Genomic DNA, 16970 nt, shown 5'->3' with positions numbered 1-16970 from the left:
GAAGATGTCAGTTGAGTAGGTGGTCTTTCAGTTTGGTGACGGCATGTGTTCAGGACGGTGTGTCATATGTGACCCATAATGTGGTCGGAGTGATTGGATCCAAATGCATCCTGTGTGTTAGGTGAATTCACAGCTGTACTTACAGCTGTCCATTTGGAATTATCTCTTGTTGACTCTGCGAGGCCATTTGCAAATTATTTTTCAAGTTCTATATGTAAAGCTTTTATAACTGTTATTATCAGACATTTTCTCGGAAACACCCAAGAAAACTTCTTAAGTCAACACAGCACCTCCTTGGTTCCTAGCAATACACCCAATAGCAATATGAGTGGTTGTGAGAAGAATTGACCGACAGTGAGAGACTTCTATATTTATCTTTATATTTTCAAGGAGTGTTCAGGTAGTGTAGAGCTACATTTGAAATAATGCAGTATTTCTGACAGCAGGCTATCCTCTCCACTTAGAAGAGGGTTCATGCAACTAAATTTTTTATTCTAAAATTACATTTTATATTTTTTTCTTTGAGTGAAAATAGCTCAAACGATTGCACTGCATCCAGCAATCTCTCGCTCTATCACAGTTTCTACACCTCTCCGTCTTTGTATAAAACAAGCAGTCCTCCAGACTATGTCTTTGTGTTGTTTGTGGTAAATTAAGTCATAAACTAAAGACTGCATTTTCTCCTGATACTGTATTAACAAGATATGTTTCTGGATGCCAAAAAGCTTTAGTATGTTATACCTTTTCAGAGCTGCTTGTATTGTAGCTCCTACCTTCAACAAAGGTGAGGTGTTGCTTTCGCTTAACTGTTGGACAGTTTCTTGTGGCTTTACTAGTTGCATTTTTAAAATAGCTCCCTCATCAATGCTCGTATGAACTTCTATGATGCTTTTGCCACAACTGTCAAAATGAGGCAGGAGCCTTCAAAAGACTGCACACTCTTTCTTTGTAAATGTTCCATAAAATACATTACACAGAAAAACATGGTCACTGACAGAGACTGTGGAGATTAACCCAAAACTTAATTCAGCTGCAAGATTCTTTCTGTGGACAAGAATCGTAGTTTTATTCTTGCCATTCTTCCACCTCAACTGCAATAAGACAGACAATGAGAAGCTGTGTCCTGGCTCCAGTCTAAGAGAATGAAATCTCCCTCCAACCAAAGCACTGTGGGAAAACAGAGGGCGAGAGAGTCTCACAGGAACCAGCAGGATATCGTAGCCAGGTTAAAGGTTTGACAAGAGTCAGACAACATTCAGACCTCAGGACGTTCTGCTCCTAAAGAATTACAATCATTCTACTCCAGACAATCAAAAAGCTTGAAACTATAATACCAGACCAAGACATAACAACGCATGCTCTGAGATAACACAGCTCTGATAGTAGGAATACCTTATGTGGCATGTGGCAGAGTGTGAAACAGTGTAATAGAATAATGTCTCTTTTATGAATAGTGATTATTAGCTAGTAGTAGGTTCTTATACCCTCCTTTTTTTTTTTTTTTACTTCCACTTATCAACATGATTATTCATTATATATGCATTATATAAGTGATTGGGTGGTTTAGTATTTTCTCTTTGGCCTGGTTGTTGTATGTTTACCATATTTTCATCTACAAGTCTCTATTAATCTCCATGTCACCATGTGTGATGCCACTACAAGACTGCTGCAAGAAAACTTCTAGCACTTCTTATAGTGTCTCTGTGATGTTAACAGTGTCAATTTTGGAAAAAGCTCAGAGACGTAGACAGCGCTTGAGTTGGAGTGTGTCTGAAAAGAGAAACTGGGGCAGTGAAGCTAATATAGCCACTCACCAGATCCCTGTGGAGCACCCAGTTGGCATGGAGGTAATGGATCCCATCCAGAATCTGATAAAGGAGAGACTTCACCATCCCTCGGGGCAGCTGCATGGGTTTCTTGTTGGCCTTGGAGGCGCGGTGGAACTTGATGATGTGCTACGAGGCAGAGAAAGGATTCACCTCAGTTGTGCTTGTGGACTGAACCATGTCTTTTCAGGTCAGACTGTGTAGCCACATCCTTTGCACAAACAGCTTCCTCACATCCTGGTTGTGCCTGATAAACTATGGGTAAATTATAATGCTGTGATTTATACATATTGTGATTTCATTGTGTAAGCTTTTTGGCAGCCGTTGGTACAGAAAATGTTTTCCCTTTATTTAAGTTTATAGTACACATGGTTGGAAAGTCAACACAAGGAGTCAGATGGATTTATCTAATTCACTGATTACTATTCTTAGTAGTTTGCCATTTTCAAAAGGTAAGAGCATCTGTGCGTACTGGGTGGCTACTAGAGAATGTTTGGTAAACTGGACAACTTCTGAAGAAACAGGACAATAGGTACTTTTTAAACTGGTAAATGGTTTGTATTCATATATAGCTTTTCTAGTCCTGATGACCACTCAAAGTGCTTTACTGTACAGTTTGCCATTCACCCATTCACACACACATTCATACAGTGCAACAACTGTAAATTCATAAATTAAGCAGGTCACTGTTAATTATGTGTTTAAAGTGTGTCAATCTACTACACTTCTAGTCTCATAAGAGCAACAAAGAACATATGTTCACATTTGTGAATCTCTTTTTGCTGAATGAGCTTTTAGTGAATAGTTCAAAATGTTTTGTGGTGGCGAGTTCAATCATCAGATCTCCTCACCATGTGTTGAATATAAAGCGTCAAGCTTCAGCAGGTTGTTAGCTCAGCACACATTCTGGAAACATGGGGTATCAGTTACCCTGACTCTGTCCAATGGTAAAAAAAAACACATCAACCACCATCTCTAGAGCTCATTAATTTAGACATTATATATTGTTGGTCAAATCACAATCCACCTTTTTTCTTTGAAACTGTCCAACAATTTCTCTAAGATAAGTGGCTCTAGATCTGTCAGCCATCACTGTCTGTCATCATATAAACTTCAAAATCAGTGTGTTCATTTAAAGTAACAAACAAAACCTAAAACACAGTATTCTCAGGTTATTACCACACTTAGAAAGTGTCAATACAACATGACAACAAAAACATACCTGGACGGACAACACTTGGATCTGTTCTAAAGTCCAAGAGGACTCTCCTTATACCCACAGTCTAGTGCCCCCTGAGCAAGGCACCTTAATCCCCCAACATCTGCTCCCAGGGCGCCGTACATGGCTGCCCACTGCTCTGTGTGTCCTGCTGTGTTCACCAGATGGGTTAAAAGCAGAGGACACATTTCCCTCATTTGCATGAGCGTATCTGTGTATGTGTGTGGGATTAATAAATGTATCTTGTATCTAGTTTCTTGCCAACCAACCTACACACATACATTCATACGGTGCATCTATGGGCAACACTTTTTCTATGAGGAGCAATGCAGGTTCAGTATCTTGATTGGAATACTGGGGAAGACTGTGTTTAAAGCACCAACGTTTTCGTTATTTAAAAAAAAAAAATTTTAACCAGACAAATATACGAAACTGAAACTCTGACGTGACAGGAAAAGTAAATTTTTGATATATGTCTGGTCAAGCATTATTTCAGTGTGACAGTGCATTAACTAGTCACATGTGAAAATAAATTGTATAGAAATGTGTCAGAAGCAACTATGGTTGAGCCTATAATCGGATGGATGACTGGTGGATATTGTGTTAAGGTTTGAATGAGCTTCACACAGTGCACAGAATACTCAAGTAAATGTTTGCCAGATACGTTGAACAGAATTTAATTACTTCAATAGAATACACCACTTTTTTCAGCAATAATAATCTTTACATGGTCCAAACACAAAACTTGTTAATGAGCATTTGTTGTTGTTTTTGAGACACATATCAAACGTATGTAGCAATCGTGCAGAGAGACCCACCCAAAGATCATGTTCAGCATAGTCGAAAAGGAGCCAGACCTTTCTATCGCTGTGGGACAAGAACACCTTCTGCAGGGCGATCACAATTGGATGTTTCAGTTCTCGCAGGAGCTGGAAGACACAAGACTGTGTGAATAACTTGGAAAGGGAGCATTTTAATGCACTGAAATCTTACTGAAGAGGATTTCTATGAATATTGCTGCCATGACGAATATCCACATCTGCCACAACCGTGACTGAATCTCAGTCCGATATTGTGAAATGAAAATAGTCAAATAATCAAAATGATCTGGTGGGCCAGATATTATTGGCCGCAGGCTACCAGTTGCTGTGGTGTATCTGAGGAGGTAGAAGAAGATTCAACTCGGACCGGCGGGTCTGCAAACTGAAGGCAGACTGCTCCACCAGCACTCGCTACTACAGAGTGCTGTTGCCATATTTATTAATATTAAACATATAGCGTGTCCCAATCGCACCAAAGTAGGCAATTTACTTCCTTGAGCCATTGTACATGCCAAGTGTAAGGCTATTAAGATGAATGGTTCACAAGATATGCGTTACACATACAGACAGACAGAGGCTCGTAGAATTAATAGGTGGATCACTTCAGTGCTGCATCTTACTGACTTCTGCATTGGAGCACAACACAATTTCTCTCGACATTAGGGCAAAACAACAATAACAAACTTCCAAGCATTCAACTGTCCCTTTCACTATGGTAGGTTTGTTTTGCAAACTCTAGACATTGACATTTGCACTCCAACAAATTACCTCAAATAAATAATAATGAACACCATGTTATATCCAACCATCCAAGCTACAGAATCTAGGTTTTCAGATTTAGAATCCATTTATTCCAATGAACCATTTTCAGATGAACTGGACTGAAACTTCGGATGTTTTCTTTTTATTTATCATTGATCCCCTGGTTAGACCAGCTGCTGAAGGCCTAATGGAGGTTAGCAAAGAGGCAGATGCATAATGGAGGACTTCAATCCTGGCTAATGCTACACGCTATGTCGTGTCGTTCAACCACTCATTTTACTTCTGTCTTTATCACTAGTTCATTGGTTTCACCCACTCCCATTCACACTATACCATTTGCTGACCCACCACAGGCAATCCATAATCAATCATGCCCTTAAAACAGGCCTCTGTGTCTACAGGGCGTTGCGTTCAGGGGGAGACAGAAAGACAGAACTGAAACAGTGAATCCCTGACTGGATGAGTCATACAGGCTGTCATGTTTCTGACTATACTTCACCTATAGTAAAACAATTTTACCCCAAAACCAGCGCACATATGCAGATTTTTTCAAAATGTAAAAATTAGTCCAAATATAACAAGTAAACTCATAACCAAAGCATCACCAGTTACCTGACAATGAGAGTTTAAAAAGTCCACCCACCTCTACACATCCACTAAATGAACTCAAAATCTGTCGAAACGCAAACAAATGGTGTTGTCCTACTGTTTGCATAATATGAAATTTCAATGTGGTTTCGAAAATGTTGCGTTATCTGAGATGTTAATGGATTTTCTCAAATGTTGTTGTGAGGTGAAATGTTGTGTTTTGACCCTCAGGCACACTGCAAGAAAATCTCTCAGCCAAAGATAGATTGGTCACAGATGATGAGCTCAGAAAAGCTTGTTAAAAGAGTGTTAAATTGATAAATGTCAGTGAAAATAATTAAGCCAGAGGAATGAGAGTGAGAGACGCACGACAGTAACTCAGTCAGCTGACACAGTGAGCTGTCTGCAGACGTCCAAACAAACTGAAATGTTGGTAAGCAGCCAAAAGTTTGTCAGATAGTTATGGGAGGATGAGAAAATTGTAGTTCAAATCAATTCACTACGAGTCTTGTTTTATCAGTGTTATTTTGTGTGGTGCACAGCGCGATCACTCACAGGAATGTGAAAGATTACAAAAGGACATAGTGTTCACTTGATCAGTGGGCAAACAGGATTTGCTTTTTCGTCTTGATAGTGTGTGAGAAAGAAAACCTTTGTTGTCCTTTCGCTATAATAGATAATGACAATAATGTTTCAATATGATAAAAAATCAATCAATCAAATATTATTTGTATAGCTCATATTCACAAATCACAAGTTGTCTCATTGTGCTTAAAGGGATAGATAGAAAAATGAAAATTCGATCATCATCTACTCACCACTGTGCCAAGGGAGGGTTGGGTGAAGTATTTGAGTCCACAAAACACTTCTGGAGTCTCAGGGGTAAACTGCGTTGCAGCCAAATACAATACAATTGAAAAAATCAATTCTTCAAACAAAAAACGGCAGAAAAAAACATAAAATGTCTCCATACTGCTCGTGTGGTGTCATCCAAACCCGGACAGTCATATTCGAACCCGAAACTGTGTGATTTATTCTAAATGTTCGCTACCAGAAGTAGCAATGATAGCAGAAGTAGCGGTGCTACTGCGCACCCTGTGCGTACCCTCGGGTAAGATCTTGTGTGCAGAGTGTGTGGTGTGTGTGCGGTGTGTGTGGTGTGTGTGATGTGAACATGAGCAGCTCCAGAGCAGGATATCAGAGGACATTTAGGCTGGTGGTGTAAAGTTTTGAGCCATATTTGAATGTCGGGGCTTAAAGACACTTGGATTACATAGGAGCAGTATGATGCATTTTATGGGGGTTGTTTTTTTACGTTTGAAGAAGTGGTCACTATTTACTTCAATGGTATTGCATTTGGCTGCAACACTGTCTAGCCCTGAAACTGCAGAAGTGTTTTGTGGACTCAAGCCCTTTACCAAAATGAGTGAATAATTTTTTTGTTTGAACTATCCCTTTAAGCATACTGTACAACTCGATCACACAAAAAGCTTCTCTCTTCCCATGTTGAACATTTGTATTGTATTGAGACAAATGACACACAAATCCACTTTATGTTACTGGATTTGACACTGACCTTTACTTAGATGGTCTGACAGATTGAGCCAAATGACTGAGCGAGTTAATGCGTAAAGTTGAAATAATTTCCAACAAGAGGAAATACTGATCTGAACACTTGGTTTTACTGAGTTCAGGACAAAGGAACCTGCTTCTTAACTTGGAGACACCCTTTCAGTTATAGAATAGAAAATAGATCTGAACACCACTGCCTGAAGCCAGTGAATTTTGGTGAACTAATATTAACAACCAGAACAGTCAAAAAAATACACAATAGATACATTGTGAGAATTGAATGAACCGTGCAGCAAAAGTACTGTATTGCTATCTCTGTTGTACCCACAATTGAGAATTGAGACATGGGGGCAGAGAGGGTAGTGTGGGCAAACTGTGGGGAATTATTCAGGAATCATATGCAAGCTTTTTGATTTGGCCTTTGGATGAGGAAGTGAGGTTTGTATTTAATCACAACCTTAATCCACAGGCTATAAAAGTGCATTGTGTCAATGAGCTCTGGGCTTAGGGCTTGTAAACCCACAGCTCTGTGGGTCCACTTTGAATTCTGACGACCATAGGCTGGACGAGACAGACCCACTGAGACCTCATATGATCACTGACTCAATGTGGGACAAATACGACTTTCACACACAAGCCCAGTGTTTGATGCTCGATAATGAGCAGTGTTTAACCCATTTTCTATGCACAGGATCGCAAGTTAATTCCTGATTGTTTCTGTTCACATTAGACTTGGGTCTGACTCAGCAGTTTCACACCACAACACAAACACACTGCTACTGTAACACAAAATTATTTAAAAAATGGTGTATTGACTAAACAGATTAGTTGACTCACTGTTTTTCTGAAGCTTTTATCATTCATGTCTTTAATTGTGCTGTGGTGTCAATATCAGACTAATATGTGTTTTTGTACAGCACCTGCTTTTTATATCTGCACTTGTCATTATTTATATCAAGTGTCACACGTCTCCTAAATGATCTTCCCATTAGTTATCTTTACTTTTTATTGTTGTTGAGTAAATTTGTCATAAAAATTTTATTCTTTTTACTTCGAGGATGAATTTGGAACAACTCTCCAGATGAAAAATGGCCTCTTGGCAAACTCGAATTTACAGCATTGTTAATAACGTGTGCTGTCTGTTAAATAGATCAGTACATTTGTCCCTGTTGCCTTGTTTATAACCATTTAACCTTTAATATATAAAAATGTACTTTTAAAGTCTGCATGATTTCTATTTCCTGTGTCATTATGGAACTGTGGCGGGGCAAATTAAAACACAAACAGCGGTCTGCCACAGTCTATGAAATAAATAGGAAACTCTCTATAGGCCTATTGGTTTGTTTTATTCTGTGACTTCTGTTCACAGCAGCGCTGATGGTGAGTGATGATGTGTGATTCCTCATGTTTTATCGTTTATGCTGCTATTTGCACATTTCACATTTCTGTTGTTGTATGTATTCGGGCTGTTTTACATGTCCTTACCTATAATTCTTGTCAGTTATCGTTAATATTTGGGGCATTAGCTCTTAGTAAGAAAAACAAATTCAAAATGAGCATCTCTATTCCCTGTATTGCAAATATTAACACTACACTGCTGGGTCTCACTTGAAAGTTGCAAAACAGCAGCAGAATTTCTGACGCAGTCCTGTATGTAAAACATATAATTATCTCGGCTGCAAACAAACACCTTTTTGAAAGGATTTACATTGTTCGTTTTGGAAGCTAGCAGGATGCATTAAAAAAAACTTTAAAAACTCTTGGGAAAATCCTGCAGCAGGCCATAATCACACATCTGTAATCCAGCCTTAGCCACAGCAAGCCGGGTGTCCTGTGGGAAACATTTCCATGTGCAGAAAATCTTGTGACTCATTTTCAAGCCCTATTAGGCAAAGGCCATTTAGGCCATGCTTCAACATGTGCAGGGATAGAGGGCTAGCTGTGACCAAATCAGCAAATGTGGTTGTTCTGTTTTCTGCTGCTGAGATGCTGATCATCAATGAGACTAAAGAGACTGAATAGAATTTACAGTTTAAAATCAAACTTTGGTATGAATACCCCACTTTCCTATCAAAATATCAAAGTGTTTTGACACAAAAATCGCCAAACAGCAAAGAAAGACAGATTACTATCTGTAAACTGATGGTTAAAATGGCATGGCAAGAATATAACATACCAATAACAAAAGAACAGGCAGCTTCTCCCCTTTCTGAGTAAAATGTTTTTGTAAAGGCCTCAGAGAAAAGCTGGACAGCCTCCAAATATTCACAGCTAAGACTGAGTCCGACCCAGGTTGCCAGTCTACCTCTACACAGACTACCACAGTTGTGAGAAGCTTTAAACTTGGGATACAGCAGGGATCGGAAAGAAGACATTGTAGCAAACATGGTTTTATGTAGCCGGACGTTTTTGTCATACTCATAATTCTAGTCAGAATATGAGTCTGAGACCGCTCCATTGGGCTGTGATTATGGGGCGTGTTTCAACCGAACCAGGAAAAAAATGCCTCTTCGCTCAGTTGGATAGACCTACAACCAATCAGAGCAACATAGTATGTGACGTATGTTAAATAAGCGACCATCGGGGCCAGCTGATAAATTTAACTTTTTCCGAATCCGGTAGGAAGGACGGCAAAACATCTTTTCGATCTACAAATGCCTTGATCGCGTTTCTCTGTTCCTCTTTCAAAATTAATGAGCTGTCGATGTCTCCTTAAACAGACTCAGTGGCAGCATCTACACATCTCAGCTCTCCAGCGGCAGGCATGTTTGTGGAAAACAAAGTCAACCAGTGGTGGGAAGTAACAAAGTAGAAATACTTCACATATCTGTACTTTACTTGAGTATTTATTTTCCTGACGACTTTTAACTTTTACTCGCTACATTTGAGCACAAATATCTGTACTTTCTACTTCTTACATTCTCAAAACTGGCTCGTTACTTGAGCAGCGGAGGTTTGCGCAACGTGCACCTTTACACAAGGCGCACCTCTCTCTTGCTCTCTCGCTCCTGCAGGAGCTCGGTCCAGTCTTTATTATGAGGGCCCGAGCACTGACAGGCACTGACAGACGTGAGGCCCTATTGAAATTGTAAGGATTATTATTCAGGCAAATTAATTGGCTTTTTGAGGGCTTTTTTAGGTGACTTTACATAATTTTTTGTCGGTATTCCTTTTTCGATTCACATTCGTTTTCCCTTTCCTGCTTCGTGTTGACATCTGCACATAAATACATAGCTCGAAGCAGCAAGTGGTTAACTTTCCTTAAAGAAAATATTGGAAGTAGTTGGTTTAAAGAAAAACTGTTGGCAAATAGACTATCATTGGTTGGCCGTGTCTACTTAGTTGTTTTGTTTACACGTCCACGTAAACAAAACAAACAGATTTAAAACAAGTCGAGATGGAAAAACAAACAACACAACCAATTATATAAGCAAACGCAAAATAACTTTCAGCCAACACAACCAAAAACAAACACTGTGTTGTGGACTACTGCATATTCACGCACACAATTCAGGTTTTTTAACGGACCTCGCCAAACGGAACCCTAAGTAATCAGGCCCAGTTTTCCACTCACTATAATGCCAATATAATTTTTGCAAAGATATTATATATCTATATATTGCCAATTCCAATCCTTAGTCGCCCTTTGTGCTGACTCAACACAACTTAGAAGCTGTTGAGTCTTTATATATGTATTGTACAAACTGGCTAATGTGTACAACTTCAAGCAGGGTTGTGTCTTCACTTTGTCGTCCCTACAGGCAAGATACCCTACAGGTGTATTGTCACCCTGCTGGAAACAAATGCAAACACAAACACAGGCCCATCCAGTGAAGATAGTCTAATGATAAATAAACAGGCTTACATGTAGATGCTAGGACAAGCTGGCGGGCAGGTATACAGGCAGGTAAACATCCAGGCAGTTACAAAATACAGCTAATAGACACAAAAGGTTAATTTGGTCTATTAGTGGCAGGTCTATTAGTGTTCTTAGGTAAAATCAAGAGGCACTTGTTTATTCTGTTGTATTGATTCTTTGTTGTCTCTATAAGTTCAGATGCACTTATCTATCACTCAGAATCTCGGGTTCAAAATTTGTAAAATTATACATTATATATATAGTGTTGTTATAATTCAGTCAGTTGAAATAAATCCTGAACTGAACAACTGTGGGTTGTTTTGTGTCTGTATAGGCCTACTATAAAAAGCACTAAGCATTTTTAATTTTGGTACTTGTACTTTTGATACTTAAGTACATTTCAACACCAGATACTGACTTTTACTTTAACCGGAGTCACTTTCAAGTAAGATATCTGTACTTTTACTCAAGTATGGCTTTCAAGTACTTTAAACACCACTAAAGTCAACCCAAGCGCTCTTTGATGACATAGTTGATTACGTAACTGTTGATCTGTCCATCATCGTATAAAGCCCGCCCTGACAATTTGATTGGTCCGAGCAGAAGCTGTTTGGACCAATCAAATGTAATTTTAACAGGCATTACAGTCCGTTTGCATTCACACATATATCTCCTCCTGTTGATGAAAAATGCAGGGCAGCAGTGCAAGTGCATGTGCTACAGCAGCGTATGTCTCATACTCAGGTCTGGATGGGTAATATCCATCATACATACACAGTATGTATGTTCATATGTGTATACAATGTAAATAATTAACCCTACTGCACTAATACACCGGCAAATCTCAGCAAATAAAATATGGTCAGTCAACAAAAACTGCATGAAATCTTTGTTTTTTTTAGAGCTATAAACCATTACATGACCAGTGTATAGCTATATGTTTCAAAAAGGTAAGGAGACAAGGATAAGGAGAAACAAGGAGAGTAGCACTGCCCTGTATCATCCAGCTCCTGGGGATTTATTAATGACTCCTCTGATGCAGCTGGCAAGCAGCAGGTCGATAGATCCACTACACTGACTACAGGATGCTGTGTGCAGGGCTCCGCCTGCCACTGGCGAGAAGCAAACACTGCTGCTCTGTCTGCAGGGCCATATATATACGCCAAAGCCATCTCCCTGCAGAATGAATAAAGTGACGGCCACTGGCTCAGTGAGACGTCAGTGCACACGCAGCAGCAGCCACTCGGTGGTATTGCTGACTCGGCTGTGTCTTTGACAGACTGCAAGCTGCAGGTCAAAGGGTGAGTTAAGAGCAGGATCCTTAAGAACTAACACAATGAGGTTTCTGAAGCAGATTAAACAGTAGATACATTCATTTTACTTCAACACGTAAACTAGCAGATATGCTCATGCATTTACTGTATACACATATTGTGTGTTTTTTATTGTATTATATTTTGTCATGTTTGGGATACTATTAGTATTCCCTGTTAGATGTTGAGCTTCCGCGATTGTTTGCTGGGGTCACACAACTAAAAAACAAAAACATGACATCAATTAAGACGTCTAAAGACAAACAATTATTATAATAAAATTATCATGTATAACTGACAAAATTATTTTTTTAAATTAATGTACATGTACACTATTTAAACATATAAAAAAAGGAATGCATATATAAAACATTTGTAATCATATTCACTATATTTTCTATTGTAATACTGTCTTCATTAGCATGTTATATGTCTACGGCATCATCTAGCATATTACCCTATTTTCATTTATAATCACATATTTAATGTTTACACGCACACACACACACACATGCATCTATAAACAATGTTGGCATTATATTTTGTATTGTACTGTATAAGCCCTTACATTTTCTTGCCCAAGGACTGCAGATGCAAATGCTATCTACACCCTACTAGTTTAAGCACATTTAATTATACTTGTAATTACCAAAACACATTTAGGAATTACCCAACCTATTACTCTATTGTTATTGATGAAACACACATGCACTCACAGACAAGCCTCCTAATCACACTTCATTTTATGATATATATATATATATATATATATATTATAAAAACACTATAAATATACTTCCACTGGCGCATTGGGCATTGCTTTAAATGGTTTTTAAAATTTGCTAGAGTTAGTTTGACTTCACTTTAGTAATCTGAGGATTGAAGAAAGTTTACTCCTCCATTTAATTGACGCTCATTCAATCCCTAGCAACCACGTGTTTGAGCTTTTAAACATCCACCCTGGACAAACACAACAAAAACATGTTCCTGTTTGCACAGCGATCCGCAGGCTGGGAATGAGCAGCTGATTGAGCCAGAGAACAGAGGTTGTCTCGTGGAGACTGGTGAGAAAACCAACATGAGGGCTCATCTCAAAGCTGGAGCATAACTTTAGGTTTCGACTTTGGAGATGAAAGGATCGCTCACACAATTTATGACTGTGTCATCTAGTTTAAGCAGATCAGTGTGACTGGAGGAGTGACTGCACACTTATCCTCACATGGAAAAACAACACCCGTTCATTTATTTGAGCCACTGCTCACACTGTATCTACCCACGTGTTCTTTTATGGCAGACAGGAAAAAAAGGGGAATATTTAAGAGGTCAGGACATTTAACGAAACAAAAGCGATTGTATCCAACAGGGAATGGGGACTCATGTGCAAAATGACTTATGCAATACAATACAAACTTCAGACACTGAAGGATTTCAGGGCCCCTTGATGATAAGCAGAGACCCCTGATATGACGCAATTTGATTTTGTCATCTTGTCATCTTTGCTACTGGCAATGGAGAGTTGAGGCAGGGCCATTTTGGGGGACTATGCACTTATGAACACAACTTATCTAAAACACATCATTCTCCTCTTTACACACAGGGTGCCTCATCCCCATCCAAATAATATGTAACATGTGTCTCTGTGAGGGACTTTGTCAGTTGTTCAAAAACATGTCAGGGAAACACTGCTCTATGCTGATGAACTCCTCCTACACAGGTAAGTTCACCTCGTTTAGACGTCAGATGAGGATTCACACACGTTCGTAAGTATTGTCTACTGGGCCTTGTTATGCAATCTGCAGCCAATGTTGCGCTGACATATAGACTGCAGTGGGGCTTTGACTGCCTGGATATTGGAGAAAAGAAGCAGTGTGGTGTAGGAAATAGCGACAACGTATGTGATAATCATAATTATCATCAAAACACAAAGAGAAACTACAATTCACACATGAATGTGTGGCAACAAACTTGGGATATTCATTCCAAACATTTCCCCCAAAAAATTGTATCCAAAGACAATGAGGCCTGTTTCAGAAGCTTAGACATGATTCCAAATAATTTACTTCCTAGTTTTTCCATGTTATCTGATGGTGCTCACACACAACTTGCAGCACTTCATATAACGATTGTGTCTTTTGGATAATATACTATTTGATGTTTGTTAAAATCATCAGATCAATAGACTGTTGGCAACCAACAAAGTGTTTTATTTCTCTCATGTATCCAATCATAAGGCAGAATATCATTAATGTGAAAATATTTTAAACAAAAAAACCTGCTGCAGCCAAACCAACCTCTTTACGCCCTTCCCGCCTCAGCTCCGCCGCATGTGGTATGCCATCTGCATAGTTTGCTAAACGCAGCGAGGTGGTGGTTTGGGAGGCATAAACACTCCATTGTTCTGTTGGGCAAGCCTATAAGATCTTTTAAAGCAAAATCAAAATCTTCTGGTTGTAATGTTTAAGAGACAAGTAAAGCGAGGCTTTACTCTGCTGGGAGATCACCGTCGCTGCTACATACGGTCTTCAGATTCATTGAGGTGAAGAATGCAATTGTAAAATGATCATATGACCATATTAAGAGCACAACAATACAACATTAAACCACAACAATGAAACCAAAAATAGTTGGACTCTCAATATTTACTTTAACTCCAGTTTTCTTTCAGTATTATTCAACTGTGCAAACAATGTTAAAGACACATGTGAAACCAGCTCAACCAACCGTTAAACAATCAAACAATAATCAACCATGTAAGACAATTTAGCTAGAAAACCATGTGATTCTATGAACCTAATAAAAAGCACCACAGACACCAGCCAGCATTGACTAATGTTTACATGAAGGATATTGAAACATTTCATGGGTATGTAGATTGGTAGATAGATGTTATGTTATTAAACCTGCACATGTAACCAGTTGATGTGGCTTAGGGCTGTGAATTCCTTGGAGTTATTGGAAATTCTGGTCAAAGCTGCGCTCACCTTTGCCAACACTTTGCCTCAAAGGGGGAGACGTGCTGGTATTATTATTGAAGCCACAGCGACCTTGACCTTTGACCACTGAAATCGAATAAATGTATCAGTGAGTCGAAGTGATACTGCATTCACAAGGTTGTTTTCAAATGTGGTTTGTAAGGTCACATTGACCTTATTCTTTGAGATTTTAGGTCATCCTTGAGTCCAAGTGAATATTTGTACCAAATTTTAGGAAATTCCCTCAAGGCATACCTGAGATATGGCATTCACAGGAATGGGACGAACGTACAGATGGTCGGATGGACAGACAAACCTGAAAACATAATGCCTCCGGCCACTGGCTATCACCTTTGAGAAGGCATAACATTTTGTAGCACAACAATAACCTGAATTTGCTGTATAAATCTCAATCAGACATTGTTAACTAAGGAAATAATGCCATCATTTATAACATATCGATTATGTTCGGTTAACCGAAGATGTCAGCAAAGATGTTAATCTACAATAAAAATGTTGTCTATAATGTTATTGGTTGGAGAAGTTAATACACCATATTGTAGCGATCTGTGAGCCAGTTGCTCTGTTTAGACAACAAAAATGCGAAGGCTTACGGGACTGAAGTGTCCTGGGTAACTAGATTTTTTGGTCTTTATTCAATTTAAATGTGCATTAATTTTCTAACTTAGTTTTTGTGTTTTCTCTCTTCCTTTCTTAATGTGTAATTCTATCACACATTAATTAAAACAACCGTCAAGAATCCTAGAAAGGAAGTGGCGCTCCTACAACAGAGGGCCCTCCACAAAGCAAGAGCTGCCTACTACACCACATTATTAGAAGAAAATAAAAACAACCCCAGGTTTCTCTTCAGCACTGTAGCCAGGCTGACAGAGTCACACGTCTACCAAACCCAGTATTCCTCGATCCCTGAATAGCAATATCTTTATCATCTTCTTGATAGTACGTTACTGAACACAATCAATCTGTCATTATCATCAGGAAATGTACCGCAGTCCTTTAAACTATCTGTAATCAAACCCCTTCTCAAAGGAATCCACCCTGGACCCGGAGGTTTTAGCCAATTACAGACCGATATCCAACCTCTCCTTCCTTTCTAAAATCCTTGAGAAGGTTGTAGCCAATCAGCTGTGTGAGTTTCTCCAGGAAAGTAATGTATATGATGACTTTCAGTCAGGGTTTAGAGCCAATCACAGCACGGAGACAGCCTTAGCAAAAGTCACTAATGACCTTCTAATAGCTTCAGATCAGGGATTTGTGTCTATCCTCGTTCTGTTAGATCTTAGTGCAGCATTCGACACAATTGACCATCAAATTGTATTACAGAGACTAGAACAGTTAATTAGCATTAAGGGAACCGCCCTGAACTGGTTTAAATCATATTTTTCAGATCGATTCCAATTTGTGCAAATTAATGAGGAGTCATCTGTGCGCACCAAAGTTAACCACAGTGTTCCACAGGGCTCTGTGCTCGGCCCAAATGTATTCTCATTATATATGCTTCCACTAGGAAACATTATCAGGACACACTCTGTAAATTGCCACTGCTATGCACAATCACCCATTTATACTTGTCATAAAACCAGAAATGTATAATCAATTAATCAAGAACCAAGAAAAGAGATCACATTTCTCCTGCATTACCTTCACTTCACTGGCTTCCGGTTAAATCTAGAATATAATTTCAAATTCTCCTCCTCACCCACAATGCCCTTAATAGTATGGCACCATTATACCTCTAAAAGCTGTTAGTACCTTATCACTAGAGCACTGCGCTCCCAGAATTCAGGCTTACTTGTCGTCCCTAAAGTCTCTAATAGTAGAATAGGAGCCAGAGCTTTCAGCCATCAAGCTCCTCTCCTGTGGAAACATCTCCAGTGTCAGTTCGGGAGGCAGACACCCTACATTTAAGAGTAGACTTAAACTCCGTTACGATAAACCTTATAGTTAGAGCTGGTCCAGGCTTGTCATTTGTCATGACTAAAAACGGCTTTAGTTCTGCTGCTCTCACACAGGTCTC

General features: G+C 39.1%; 1 protein-coding gene across 2 annotated transcripts in view; it reads right to left on the bottom strand.

Moving 5' to 3' along the window:
* cdk19 (cyclin dependent kinase 19) overlaps positions 1-16970 on the bottom strand; it is a 52906-nt gene that overhangs the window by 24005 nt on the left and 11931 nt on the right. The window contains exons 3-4 of one of the 2 annotated variants that reach the window (XM_061091621.1): positions 3864-3974; positions 1815-1955 (exon numbers count right to left, since the gene is read on the bottom strand). In XM_061091621.1, coding sequence (XP_060947604.1) covers positions 1815-1955; positions 3864-3974 — 252 coding nt within the window. The remainder of the gene's footprint in view (positions 1-1814; positions 1956-3863; positions 3975-16970) is intronic. The other variant, XM_061091622.1, reaches the window with a different exon arrangement.

This window comes from Limanda limanda, chromosome 18 (assembly GCF_963576545.1).
Source record: "Limanda limanda chromosome 18, fLimLim1.1, whole genome shotgun sequence".
NCBI lineage: Eukaryota > Metazoa > Chordata > Actinopteri > Pleuronectiformes > Pleuronectidae > Limanda > Limanda limanda.
Note: the sequence above shows the minus strand (reverse complement) of the source record. Positions and strands in the feature narration are given on the sequence as shown.